Source organism: Hipposideros armiger, unplaced genomic scaffold (genome assembly GCF_001890085.2).
Source record: "Hipposideros armiger isolate ML-2016 unplaced genomic scaffold, ASM189008v1 scaffold_6, whole genome shotgun sequence".
NCBI classification, from domain to species: domain Eukaryota; kingdom Metazoa; phylum Chordata; class Mammalia; order Chiroptera; family Hipposideridae; genus Hipposideros; species Hipposideros armiger.
Window position 1 is genome coordinate 1,346,416 of NW_017731356.1, and position 15,216 is coordinate 1,361,631.

Here is a 15,216-nt window from a genome sequence, read left to right on the forward strand (position 1 = left end):
GGGGGAATAAAATGCCATTATGAATGGAGAGTGATGATCAGTCAAAATGGTAAGTTTTTGTTTTATTAACAACACTTGCTAAGAACTAGAGCTCAGGATAGTAGTAGCAGCTAGAAATTGTTCTTACATTTGGGGGAGAGCTATGCTACTGATCCCCATTTTCCCTTTCTCTGCAGCCCCAGTGGGACACTGGGACCCACCCGAGCCAGGAATAGCAGCCACCTCCTTCTTCTGTTCCCCAGTGCTTTGCTTAGGTTATGAGGTCCCTAGGATGACCAAGAAGAAAGGAGAAGCTTAGGCGTAAAAATGTTGTGACTTGTTCTGTGGCACATAGCTAATTAATGCCAGAACCAGGGATAGAATTTAAAAAACGACTAGCTCCAGACCAGTGCTCTTTCGATTTCATCATGCTGCCTTCCCTTTATACCAGTGTTTTGCGAACAATAGAACCCATTTATAAAAACAAGTTCTAATACTATCAAAAGGCTAAAAATAAAATGTTCTATTTGAAGCCAAGGTGGAAAGCGTGATGCCCAGACCATTAAGCCTTCTCCTTGCCTCTCTTTTTTTCCCACCAAGTCACCTAAAAAACCAGACTTCACAGAGCACAGATTTAATATGCACAACATAGCAGCTTTAAAGTGATCTATGCTTCTGTAATGGAAATGACTCCACTGAGTATTTCTTTTAGAAACCGTTTTCTTTGTCTGTCATCTTCATTCGCGCTCCTTTTTTAGCTCAAGGTGTGACAGACACTATCTAGCGAAGTGTAGTGAGCATCTCATTTCATGCTTTGACTCCTCCAGTCTGCAGTGAAAGCCACAGCCACCTTAAGGAGCTGGAGAGGGGCTGGAACAGCACGAGGTGTCTTCTGCCCCGTTTCTGTTTTATCTACCTTGCACCTCATGCCTGTGCTAAATGAATTTGACAAAAGGTTTATGCATGGATGTAGAAGAATATATCCTCAACTCGTTCTCGAAGTTGCTGAATGCTTGTGTGAATAACCAACCCTCAGCACATGGCCCTGCTTACTCACTGCTTGGGGAACACACCAAGTACTTACTTCTCTCCCCACCCTGTACATTGGGTTCTTAAGCTTAGAGATGATCATGACGTTGCTGTGCAGTTTTCTGCTGCTTACTTTTAAGTTGAAATCTCGTTTTTGTTTCAGATTCTCCTTCTTCTGTGGTTAACAAACAGCTCGGATCCATGTCCCTTGATGAGCAACAGGGTGCGTGCAGCAGGAGATGTGCTACGGCCATCCAGCCGTAGTTCTATTGCAGTCATAAACCACGCTTTCTCTCTCTCTCTTCATAGCGTTCCGTTTGGTCACGTCTAATAGGCAGCATTTTGTGGGCAGTCACCCTAGGTGGTATTGTGCACAGAGGGCTTTCTTGGCCTGTGCAAATTATTTTCTATGTGAGCTAATTTCTATCTTTGGTCCTTTATACCAACTTTGAATTCTCTTCCTATAACAATACTGTAATGGATATAAACTGTATCCATTTTTTTTCAATTTTTTTTTTAAATTCTAGGTGCCTATCATAAAATTGTGTAGAACTGTAGATGTGAGGTTAGCATATTATCTAGTGGATAATTTAGAAAAGGTTATTTGAACATAGTGATACTCTGTGTTACTACATTGCTATAGTAACGTTATTTGGTTTTATGTCTCACTTTTCTGGTGGTTAAGCTGCTGGTAGCTTTAACTATAAGGAATACAGTTCCAAGCTCCAGAGCCACCAGTTGGAGGGGAAAATAGCTTCCACCCGCCACCTGGATTTGTTGAAGTAGGAGAAGTGTAGGATCAACCTTGAAGCCTTGAGCACAGCCTGACGAGACAGATTTTACAAATATTTTTCAAAAAATTAAAAAAAATAACTTAGCACTAAAGCCATAAGCTTTATTTAGGTGGCTGAAAGTACATATGTAGGGGGACACTCGCTTGTCAGCAGTATTGGGGAGATTAAACATTGCTGAGGTGCCTATTTAGTGTGAAATATTCAGAAATTGATTTTAAAACAAATTAGAAAACTGCTTCTGTACTTCTGATTTTAATTATCGTTTATAGACCTGAGATGACACGTATTCCTATAGGTTTTTCTGATCTTGAGAATGAATAAATGAATTGGTAAATGAATTTGATAACTAAGAAATTAAGCATGTTTTATCTTTATATGTTCATTGTAGTGGTATTAGCAGTGAAGAATAATTAAAGTAAAGCACAGTTTTAGTAGCATTATATTGTAATATACTACTCTTTAAAACTGCTCTCTGATCAAATAATCTTTTTTTGTAAGGATATATGAATATAAACAGTGTCTTACTACCAAAGAGTTTGTAGCCAGATTTATACTCTATAAAATCACATAGAATATTTTCCATGGAATTATATTGAATATTATATTCTATTTAAGTTGGCATTTAATTTACATATGATATGGGATATGATGGAAAGAGACAAAGGATAACTCCCACATTTTTGGCATTAATCCCTGGGTGACTGTTGATGCCATTTACTAGGGTGGGCTAGTCTGGAGGCAGAAATCAGGAGGTTTGGAGGGTTTTATTGGCCATGTAAAGTACGAGATCTGACAGTTAAGTTCGTGAACTTGCCACCGTGCGATTACATTGGCAGCACTGTGCAAATAGCTCAGTGAGGTTTCATAACCTTGGTATATCAGTTTCTCACAGCTGTGTTCATGTCAACGTGTGGCGGTGTCTTGCTGAGTGGCATTCATTATTGTTGTTGTGTTTTTTGTGTGTGCCGTTGTGAGAATGCCTGAGCTTGAATTAAAGCAATGAACAAACATTAAATTTATTGTTAAACTTGACAAGAGTGGAAGTGAAATCAGGGACATGTTAGCCCAAGTTTATGGGGATAATGCCATGAAGAAAACGGCAGTGTGCAAATGGATTAAACGTTTTTCTGAGGGGAGAGAACGTGTTACTGATGGACTGGTCAGGGGGCGGCCAATAACAAGCAGAACTGACGAAAACTGCAAAAATTTGTCTAATTGTGCATCAGAATCGTCAGCCGACTGTGAGAAGCATAGCAGACCAAGTCAGCATTCATAGAGAAACAGGAAAATCTTAACTGAAAATCTTGGCGTGAGAAAGGCGTGTGCAAAAACGGTACCGAAGGAGCTCACCGATGCACAAAAGCAAAGGAGAGTCAAAGTTTGCCAAGACCTTTTTGCAGAGGAAAGATGGTGTTTTGGGCCATGTTATCACTGGTGATGAAACATGGGTGTACCAACATGACCCTGAAATAAAGCATCAAAGTGCACAATGGAAGTCAGCCAATTCTCCATGACCAAAAAAGTTCCATCAGTCCAAATCAAGAGTCAAAACGAAGTTCTTAACCTTTTTTGATACCAGAGGGATTATTCATGAATTTGTGCCAAACGGACAAACGTTTAACCAAATTTACTATTTGGAAGTGCTGAAAAGGCTGCATGAAAAAGTTAGATGAAAACAACCTGAACTTTTCACCAACAATTTATAGCTCTTGCATCACGACAATGCACCAGCTCACATGACACTGCCTGTGAGGGAATGTTTTAGCCAGTAAACAAATAACTGTATTGGAACAACCTCCCTACCCACCTGATCTGGCCCCCAATGACTCTTTTCTTTACCTGAATATAAAGGAAATATTAAAAGGAAGACATTTTGATGATATTCAGGACATCAAGGGTAATATAATGACAGCCCTGATGGCCATTCCAGAAAAAGAGTTCCAACATTGCTTTGAAGGTGGACTAGGTGCTGGTGTTGGTGCATAGCTTCCCAAGGGGAGGACTTCGAAAGTGACTGTAGTGATATTCAGCAGTGAGGCATGTAGCACTTTTTCTATCATGAGTTCTTGAACTTAATTGTCCAACCTCATATATCTGTAAATACTATATTTTAAATTCAGAGAAAAAATAAGTTAGTGAAATCAGACTTCTTTTAGATTTTTTTATATTCCTTAGAACTAATGATCACTTAGGTGCTTAGAATGAAGTAACTCATTCCTTTTTCCCCAACTACTAAGTCTAAGTCTTCCAGTTAGTTTTACACAGGTTTCCCCAGCTACGTGAAAGTAGGGTGTTTCTGTGAAACCTTTCTGTGAAACCGAAATGGGCTGAAGCATATATTCAAAGCCGAAAGCACAAAATAAATGGAGATAACTAGCCCTGACACTTGCAGGCACAGTTGGAGAGCCTGATGCTGAGATGCTGAGTGGGGTTCCCGGGAAGGAGCTTGGTGGGGCTGGTGAGTCTGCTCGCTGCTCAGGTGCGCACTGCCTCCCTAACAGCTGCTGCAAAACAAACGCTGGATGCTCTCTTTGCTTTTCTCCTTTTTTCATAAAGGCAAAAATCCACTTCGGATTTTTTTTGCTTAGCAAAAACAGGTACTAATGTAGGTCTTTTGTAAAAGTGAAGTGGTGTAACGTGAACTTTCGAAAAGCAGGGGATACCTGTATTTGATCTTTTGGAAATTAAACCCTATTTAATTTTTATTGCATATACTCATTTGTTCCACGCTCCTGCTAACCAAATTAATATCTATATCTCCAGTTAAATTGTTTTCGAACTCTGAGTTGTCTATGATAAAAATAACCGATGTTTATTGAGTTTTTAGTATGTGACTCGACCTAAGTTAAGAGTTTTACATGCATTATCGCATTTGCTCCAGTTTAATGAGGTAAATCCTAATATTATCCTGATTTTACTGATGAAGAAACCAAGACTCCAAGAAACATGTAAAGACAAGTGAAATAAGTGGTGGAGCCATTTGTATGTCCTTTTCATGAAATTCCGTGGAATTTAAATGCCTGTTTACCATGTGGCAAGTGCTGGACTCGGCTCTAAGATGCACGAATAAAGCTAGTGCTTGGAACAGAGTTGATTGACAATAACTATTAATAATAATAATTAACCATAATAATAACAATAGACACATATCACATTTTCTTTGTGCCAAACATTACTTTGAGCAATTTTTGCATGTTAATTTACTTAATCCTAACCACACCTTATATAGTGGGGACTGTCATTATCCCCACTTTCCAGATGAGGAAACTGAGGCAGAGAGAGGTGAGGAAACTTGTCCAAGTGTTAGAAATGTGACTCAAACCCAAGCAGCTTGGCTCCGGCGTCTGTGATCATAACCACTGTGCTTTGCCTCATCTAACAGTAAAGACAGACGATGAACTAATATGTACAAGTGGTACAAGTGTGATTAGTGTTATAAAAGTGGGAATAACAGGGCTCAGTGGGAACACGCAAGAGCAAGTCTTCATTTCCTCTCATGGGAGCCAAGTGAGGCATCCCTGAGCTGAGATCTGAAAGGTGACGATGGCTAAGTCAGGTCAGCGGGCCATAATCCGCTGGAGCAGAGGCCTGAGCCTGTCACATTTGATGACTGGAAGAATCGAGTGTGTCTGGAGCCCCCATGATGTCGAGAGAGGGGTAAGGCCCAGACTGAGAAGGATGCTTTGGACATGTTAGGGTTTTGTGTTTTAAGGACAGAAGGACGCTAACAAAGGTTGTCAAATGGGGAGTACTAGTCTGGCCTGGCTTGTTCTGTGTAGAGTGGAGAATTGACTAGAGACTAACTTGATCTTTGATGTGTCTACATTTTTTCAGAGGATTTCACCATGTAATTTGTTTTGTTTTAGATTTTTGTTTGTTTGTTGTTTTGGTAAACATTTGGCATAGTGGAATGAGAAGTGTTGCCAAGTTCATGTATAATAGAGAATTCCTTAGGTAAAGAATATTTTCTGTATGATCTACAGGTTATCTAAGCTATTATAGTTGATGAATGTATGATTGTACAATTCTAACAGTGACCCAGCTGCAAAGAAAATGTTGGGCATAGTGGTTCTAAACAAATTATTGTGGCTACACCCTAGTCAATTATCTGCATTTTGAATACTTGGTTTAAATTTACAGATAGGGTGGGTCTCCAGGGGTGTCCTAGCTAAAAGTCCAAGCATCCATGTCAATATTTAGATGATACACAAACCTGGTTACCAAGATAGTATAGTTTGTACTACTGAGAGCACAATTTTATGTATGTGTTTTAGAACCACAAATGAATATAATTTCATAGTAGAAACGCACAGATTAAATAGTTTGAAAATATATGAAAAAAAAGTTAATTGGTGGTTCTTATGTGAGCCATCGGAAGATATCTAATTAAATAACGTTAAAAGAAGTTGCTTTCAAATTATACTCCAGCCCATATTGAAATTTTTTTCCCGAACCAATGCACCAACCTGTAAAATTGGGCTTTTATACCATTTCTGGAAAGGATCTTTTAAATTTGGTTTTCAGAATCTTATGTTATAGACTATTATTCACTTCTGTAAATTGAAGTCTTATACAGTACAATGTGGTGTCTGATTTGTATGTCGTTGTTGCTGGGCTTCTGAAGCATGTGTTTGAAGTAGGTGGAGTTTGCCTGACAGAGAGCACTGTAAGCTGCCAACGCCCTCTGTTGTTGCTGATAACTCTAGTTGCTAAGCAGTGCAGAACCGCCATTGGAAAACTTAGAAGTGTCGGAAGTTCAAGGGGACCTTCCCCCACTGCACTGCCCTTGTGCTGAGTGCACTCACAATTAATTTTATTTCCCTATGATGTCTTTAGAAGAAGAGATAGTTTGATCTCTAAAGTGCCTCAGAAGATACAGCCCACTTTTCCACCACTCTGATGCCAAAGCGACAGTTGTGGCAAACAGAACTTGTATCTATTATGTTAATGTTGCTGATATGACTTATACGTCATTTCTGAGAAATAACCACTAATAGCTGATATTTCTTAATTAAAATAGTTATTTATTTAAGCAATCTTACTTTCTACTTTTTATTCAAGTAATTTCCGAGACAGTTTAGGAAGTTTATGTGGAAGGAAACTAGATAGCCAGAGGAAAAAACCCAGCCCAATAGTTTCATCATCTGTAACGCAGAGATGATAACATGGCCTACAAAGATTTTAAAAGGAATACACATACGTACCCTGGCACATAGCAGTGCTCAGTAAATTTACTTCTGTTGTGATGGTGCTTTCTATATAAAGTCATTTGTGTGTAAGTGAGGTGCTGAACCTTACGGCTCTTAAATGAATATCTCCACTTGTTAAGCCAAATATGTAAGTAACCTGCATCTGTGCTTTATGTAAGTAAGGCTTTCAGTAGTACAGTTTAGAATGTGTTTGCTAATCCAGCCTCTTAACACATAGAGCAACTTAGGAGAAATGAAAATGGCTACAAATATTTTTTCAAATAAAGTAATAATAAATCAAATTTAGTGTTTTAGTACTTTGAAGTAGAATTTTCTTAGACACTTGTAGCTTAAATATGTGTTTTGTCAGAAATGAATTGTGAGTTAATTCACAGGTAAGCTGGGGATCTGTATTCCTGAGGAATTTCAACCTGGTAGACGTAAAGGATCAAGCGAAAGAGTATTGTACCAGGAAGAGGAGACTAGACCAAGGCGAGGGAGTGAATCCTAAACCTCACATACATCCCCCCATTCAGAGACCGGGCTCTGCGTGTGTGGTGTTCTGGCCAGAGGCCTCGTTATTTATGTGCCGTCTCCAGGAAGATAGCTGGCCTGGGTGGGGGCCTGACATTTTTGTAGCTAACAGAGGAGTGCGTTCTACTTACGTAGTTAGTTATGGGCCAAGTTCATACAAGGCTGGTGAGTTCATTAACAACGTAAATGGACACATTCTGTCAACTATAGTCATTTTATAAATTAAATGAATACTATGATGTACATGATTTACAATATGTAGATTATGTTCATGAGAGATTAAATAGTAACTGTAGTAGATACCATAAAGAAGAAGGTTTTAATTAACATTGACCATTTCAGGAAGCTTGTTGCTTTTGGGGGTGGGGGTCCTGTATAAATTTAAATGATGTTTTCTATACCATTCTGATCTCTTGACAGCTCTTTTTTTTTTTTTTTAAATATATTCCTGTAGTCACAGCATGCAGGTATCATTAACTGTCTCTAATTTTATTCAAAAGGAAAGTTTTGATACAGCATTTAAATTTCACCAGGCTTCTCTTAACTTGCACTTCTACAACCAATGGATCTACAAAATTCAGTCCTGCTGCCCCTCACATCTGCTTTTGCTTTCTGTTCCTTCTTCACTTTAAAATGTAAATAAATAGCAAAGGACTTTCTACAATGTTATGAGAGGTAATGAAAGAACCAGCTTTGCCTCTTAATCAGTTAGTCTTTCAGTTGTCTGTCTTCCCCAATTCCAGAGGCCTAACAATGACTGTGACTTTGGCAGCAGTGGGACACAAGTTTCAGCAACATAACTAAAGAATAAAGGAAAGCTATGTGTGAACAAATGATTAACAGCAAAATTTTCAAAGATGGTCAGGATAGGACAGATGTTTTAAAAGTCCCATTCTTGATCATTTTATGTAAGCCAGAAGTCTGTTAATTATTTTATCAGCACGCCATTTGGCAAAATATCTCCTCTAAAACACTGATTGTGATACCAAATCTTTAAAAGTTGTAATGGATTGTTAATGTATTTCCAGCAGCTATTTATATATAGTCGTGACCAAAGTAGTATAGAAACAAAGTGAGTTTACCAGCTGGGAAACAGTTCTATTTTCAAATACTAATTAAAGTTACAGGAGAGGATTTCTCATGAGTGAGAAATGAAGACGTGAAATTGATACCTTGAGTTTTGTTATCAGCTTGACTTCTCACCTCTTGGAGAGAATCCTTTTTCCTTCCTCCTGTAGTTCTGTGCTTGAAGTCTTGCTAGCCGCCCGCTCATGGAATGAGAGCTAGAGCACAGGCTGTCTCAGATTGTCTTTCAGTAAGTGTGCCAACGACTTCGGGAGAAATGAGAAAAGATCTAAGTTCTTTATTGCCATGTAAACTGGACCTAAATAACCACAAAGCTTGAGTAATTTTGGTATTACTAAGTTGTTATTGCTTTTGTTGTTTTTCAAGACAAAGCTTATTTTTAGCACTATTATATCAGTTCTTGAACTGGTATCAAGCAGTTATGTCACAGATTTTTTCCTTCTGCAGGCAACTGGCAGAAATGTTACATGCTTGATAATACAGCAGTTTGTATTCACTGTGTATTTTAATGCTCCCCCAAGCTGTTATTTATCATAAATTTTTTTTAAACCCTATTTAATTTTGTCCTTGAATATCTGTGTACTCTTTTTTGGAGGGGTGACTTTGAAGTGGTCTATGTTAATTTCTGTAGGGTCTCTTGATTTTATTTGCCATTTTACAAAGATTGTATATGTTGAAATAGACATATGTCATGGAAATCACCTATAGATTCTTAAGGTGAAATTGCCACTTCCATAAATTAGTGATCAAATTCCTTGCAAGATTAGTCAGGAGGAGAAGATGAAATATAACAAAACATCTGATCTTATAACAGAGTTTTAGAAAATATAATAAAACAATACATTTTTTTCCCCATTTCCCCCAAGGGAGTGCAGGCTGTACTCCCTCCCTAGATTATAAGTCTATGAACTTGAAAGACAGAATTTTCTTTCAGAGCTCTTGCATCATTTCAGTTTCTGAAGGAACCAGTGGGAGGTAGTTATTCTTGATGCTGTAGCAACTGAAGTAGAAAACCCTGAGCATCCCGTTAAATAAAAGTACCGGTTTATAACGTATGTCATTGCATGGTAGTAGTCTTTGATTCCCTAATGAGGAAATATTGTTCTCAAATGTGTTTGATTTCCATCTGAATCAAAGGGAGTCATGTACACAAAACTAGAATGATACAATGCTGCTTTGAAATATAAGTGTTTCTATAACACTTGCCTTTGAACTTGAAGTGAGAACCATAACAGATGTGAGAAAGAATTATGACAACGACAACCTAATTTAAGTTTTATAAATGTTAGGAAATGTCATCTTTTTATTGGTTTCAGAGACTTTTTCAAATGTTTTAAACACAATTTTCAGATAACAATAATGAAAGGCTGAGCCCCAAACCAGGGACAGGTGAACCAGTTTTAAGTTTGCACTACAGCACAGAAGGAACAACTACAAGCACAATAAAACTGAACTTTACAGATGAATGGTAAGTTAATATTTTTGTAAAGCTGTTTTAGCCATTGTGTAGGATTGTATTAGATATTCTTTTTAGCACTTCATCATCGTTATGTCTTGTTTTGCTGTAATGTATTGATTCTTGAACTTGAGTATGTTTCAGAATCACTTGGAAAGCTTGTTAAAACGGATGACGGGGCCCCACTCTCAGAGTTCAGTTCAGGGAGGGGTGAGAGAAATTGCTTTTCTTAAAACTTCCCAGGCAATGCTGATGTTGCTGGTCCTGGGATATTTCTTTTGATAGAAAACGCAAAAGATAAAGAGAATTAATCACTTATAAACCATTAGTACAAAAATAAACCTGACGTTTAGGAGCTTTTTGCCATCTTGGTCCTCTGTCTAGGGATGTGTGTGTGTGTGTGTGTGTGTGTGTGTGTGTGTGTGTGTATATATATATATATATATATATATATATATATATATATATATGTATATGTATATATATCTATTATGTATGTATGATTTTTGTTTTGAGTTTTAAAACATAATTTTAATCATACTGCATATACTCTATTTTTCCCTACATTTATTTGATTTAACTTTATAATAAACGTTCACAGACTGATACTTAGTTTCCATAAATATTATTTACTAGCTGTCTAGTAGTCCATCATGTAGATGTACCACAGCTTACTTAATGTTTCCCTTGATTTGGCCAGTGAATTCGTTTACCTTTTTAAAATTTAAGCAAATAAGGCTATAATGAATATCTTTGTTTATAGGCTTTTCCCCCCACCTTTAATCTTTCCCCTTAAGATGATTGATTTGAGATATATTTCCAGAAATGAACTATATCTAGGTCAAAAGATATTGCCAAATTATTTTCAAAAGTATCTTCTGTCATTACATTTCTGCCAGCAGCATATGAAAGTACACATTTTGCTCTCTTTAGTGTTCAAAATACTGATTTATTTTTAAGTGGTATATTTGATTTTAAGATAATATTTATTTTTGTTTAATTGAGTACTAGTAAGGTTGAACTTTATGTTTACTTAATGGTTGTATAGATTCTCTTTAATGACATTTCTGATTATATTTATTGCTCATTGATCTAGTTAAATCTTACACTTAAAAAAATCAAGTTATGTTTCTTATATTCTTTTCCATTGTCTCATGGCCTTTTGCTTGATATTACCTCCAAAATTCTTTATTTAAATGTATTACTATTACTATATTAATGTAATTAATATAAAGATAATATAATCTTCCTTAATATATAATAGAATTAATTATATATTAATATAATTATATTATTAATATACAGTAATTATATTAATTATTTTATAACCAATACATTAATTATCCTGTATAATTAATATATTATATTAACATACTTAATTGTATATTAATATAATTATTATATATTATGTTAGTATGATATATAATATATATGAATGATATATAATGTTATATATTGTTTATTAATATATAATTAATTATATGTTCATATATGATATTATTTATGTATTCCAATTTACTGGTTTTCATTTGTGTTTGTGTGTGTATGTATTTTATATTAAAACCTTTGATTAAATAGGATTTTCAGATATTATTGAATACGTTCTATGTTCCATCGAGTATTCTAGACAGTGGAAATACATAATTGAAAAATGTAGACCAAACATCTCTGTCCTATTGGAGCTCACATTCTAGGTGGAGGAGTCAGACAATAAACATAATAAATAAGTGAATCGTGTAGTGTGTTAGAAGGTACTAAGTGCTATGGAAGAAAATAGAGCAGGTAAGGCTGATTGGCAGACGTAGGGAAGGGTAGACATCACTGAGAGGATGACATCTGGACAAAAACTTCAAGGGGTAGGAGTGAGCCATGCATGTAGCTGGGGGAAGAGCCGAGAGAAAGCCAGTGCACAGGCCCTGGGGAAGGAACAGACCGAGTGTGTTTAGGATCTTTAAGAAAAGCACATGCGTGTGGCCAGAGTGGGGACCAAAGGCGAGAGTGGCAGCAGATGAGGTCAGCCACGTGAGTGAGGAGGATATTTGGAAGGATGAAGCGTATCTGGTTGCTGTGTAGACACCAGGCCATCAGTAGAAGCCTGAAGACCAGTTAAAAGCTGTGGCAGTCAGCACGGTGAGAGGCGGTGGTGTCTTGGACCAGGATGGGACAGTGGCGGTGCTGAGAAGGGACTGGACTCTTGATGTGTACTTGAAGGTGCAGGCAATAGCATTTCTTCATGAGACCTCAGCTTTTTAAAATCATGGCCCTTTCTCTTCACACATAATTTAAGATCATAGGAGACTGACACACTCTTCTTGTCTTTGCTATTCTCATGATTCTGGACAGAAGGGGCTGATTTCTTACAAAGACTCTCATCTGAGCATATTTTTAGAAAAAATGGTTAGTCCCACTCCTCTTTCCAATGCTACTTTTCCTTCTCTGAAAACTGACCGTGAATTATATTCTCTAGTTCATCAGTTTCTTATTTCTTTATCAAAAAAGTAATACTTTTATTCTGATTAAGAGAGTATTCCATATGCATTGTAAAAATAAAATATTCATAAAGGATGCAGTCCTTTTCTTCTCTGCCACTGTGGTGTTGCTTTTGATTTAGTTTCTTTGATGACAGATAAGGCAGCAGAGCACACTAAGAGCTTGTACTCTGAACTTGACGAGCTTTTGAACCTTTCTAAATCTGTTTTTTCACCTGAAAACAGGCGTATTTAATAGAACCTACTTCAGAGGTTGTGGGGAAGATTGAATGAGCTCAGGCAGGAAAAGTCCCTAGCACTTAGCACACTGACTGACATGCGAAAGGCCCTAAGGAACTGTTAGCTACAAGTACCCTCTTTTGTAAATTGTCATTCAGATCCTTCACACTGATTCCTAAGGTGGTGTTTATCTTCTTATTGACTTATGAGAGGTTTATCTTTATTATCGAATTAAGTGAGGATAACACCATTTGTCTTTCATTTGTTGCAAATATTTCTCCCAGTTTGTTGTTTGTCTTTCAGTTAGCTTATGGTAGTTTTGCTTTATGGTTTTAGCCTGTGAGCTCATGCTTAGAAAAGCCTTGTCCCTCCCAGGATTAGGGGGAAAGTTTGTTGTTTTCCTCTTATATTTCTATGATTTTATATCACAAGTTACATGTTTTATCCTACAATTTATTTCACCATAAAGTGTGGTGTAGAGCTATAGCTTCATTTCCCACATGACTGTCCCTTTGTCTTAGTGCCATTGATTGAATAATCTGTTCATTTCTCTGTGATTTAAAATGTCATATTAACACGTGCTAAATATATTTACTTGGTTACTTTGTCTTTTCAACTAATGGCTCACTATTCCTACGTCAGTGCCGTAATGTTTTAATTATCATAGCTATTATACACTGAGCATTTGATTTATGCCTGTGTCGTAGGACTCTCAATGGTAAAAAAAAGGATTCATGTAGCACATCAGCTGTTCTTTACCACAATGACTATATATTTCTTTCCATTTAAAAAGAAATACATAGTAATTGCAAAAAAAAAAAAATTCAGAATTTACAGAAAACTATGAAAGAGTCACTTGCAGTAATCCTGCTGAGGTGACACTAACATTGGTGCATGTTTTTTCTGACATGTCTTTTTGTGAATATACCCATATGGATATACATTCTTTTAAAAAATACCGTATTACACATGGATGCCCTTTTAATAAAAACCAAATTGACGTCTGCAGTTAGCCTACAAGGGTTTTTATAAAATCAAGGCAAAAAGTTCATGATAATTTGCATTGTTTATTAGTCACGCTATTTGTCTATAATTAATGTTTTTTTATTTTCTTGTTCACATTCTAAATTTAAGAAATTGTTGCATTTCTGTGAATTTAATTTTAATCTTAGATTGTCACACGTTTTCCTCTATTTCCTTTCCCACTCAGTTCCCTCTTTACACATATGTCATGCCACGATTTGTCACAAAATACTCATTGGAAATTGTCTTTTTAAATTGGTCTAGTAAATGCTAACAGAATTATGGTCATCATCAGGTGGGCATTAAAACCAAACAGAAAACATTATGCTGCCCTTCACCAAACCATGGTGTTCATCACCTGCCATATTTGAACAACAGCCCAGAACTGGAAGTGACCCACAGAGGGCAGATCAGAGACAGAAGGAGACTAGCCTTTTTTCAAGCATTAATTTAAAAGAAGCCTAGAGCAACAGAGTCTCCCAGGGCATATGATCAGAGTCTGTGAAACCATCAGGGGTTTGGATATGCTGAGCCATCCCCAGTGAGGGTAAGAAGAGAGACAGCGTGATGAACTTCAAATACAAGAGAGAGTGGTGTAGAAATATATGATATGGCCGATCACAGAAGCATTAAAATGGTGTAGAAGCGGTCCTTTTGTATTTTTAGATCTCTTTTTTAAGATTGAAGTGGATTAGCATAGTCACCTTGATTATTAAAAGCGATGTTTTACAAGTACTATTAAAATAATAAATCCTACATTTTATTTGTAGCCTGAATTTTTTTTTAACTACTTCTGTAGTTGTAAAATATAAATATTCTCCTAAAACATATTTATTAACTTCTTGGCGGAACCACTTCTCTTGTTTTGGTGACAGGAGCAGCACTGCCTCGAGTTCCAGAGGGACCGGGAGCCATGGCAAGCCAGAGGGCGAGGAGGAGCCGCTGGTCCCCGAGGGCGCGGGGTGGCCCACGCCAGCAGGAGCCCGCGAAGCGCGTAAGCCGTCACTTGGCTTTTGTCATCACAGAACCCCGGTGTTGGACGCCCGCCTAGTGCTCTGCTCCCTCGATGGTGTAGCTTGTTTCTTGTTTTCAATACATTACTTTTGCCTCTGTAGTCCAGCTGTTACTATTGATAAAGAACAGGTGCAGCAGGTACGGGGCATCAGCATTTCAGATGGGGCGTCACAGGGCAGCACACGTCCCCTCTGAGGACACAGTGACCGCCTTAGGTGGTCGTCACACTGACAGTATGTGAGCTGTAAATGCCTGAATCGTTATTACCATTTTTATACCCAGCATTGGAATTCAGAGTACCTGCTTTCATTTTTATCCAAGAGTATAGGTGATTTTTGGAGGAACAAAAAGAATAAAATCCAAACAGGTTATGAGTGAATCCTGTTTCATACAGGAAGTGCCAT

The 15,216-nt window shown here is 37.2% G+C and overlaps 1 protein-coding gene across 6 annotated transcripts in view; it reads left to right on the top strand.

Moving 5' to 3' along the window:
• Positions 1-15,216, top strand: part of DCAF6 (DDB1 and CUL4 associated factor 6) — a 101,288-nt gene that overhangs the window by 66,487 nt on the left and 19,585 nt on the right. For 4 of the 6 annotated variants that reach the window (XM_019647395.1, XM_019647362.1, XM_019647351.1 and 1 more), the window contains 3 exons: positions 1,172-1,231; positions 9,962-10,079; positions 14,674-14,792. In XM_019647395.1, coding sequence (XP_019502940.1) covers positions 1,172-1,231; positions 9,962-10,079; positions 14,674-14,792 — 297 coding nt within the window. The remainder of the gene's footprint in view (positions 1-1,171; positions 1,232-9,961; positions 10,080-14,673; positions 14,793-15,216) is intronic. The other 2 variants (XM_019647369.1, XM_019647388.1) reach the window with 1 other exon arrangement.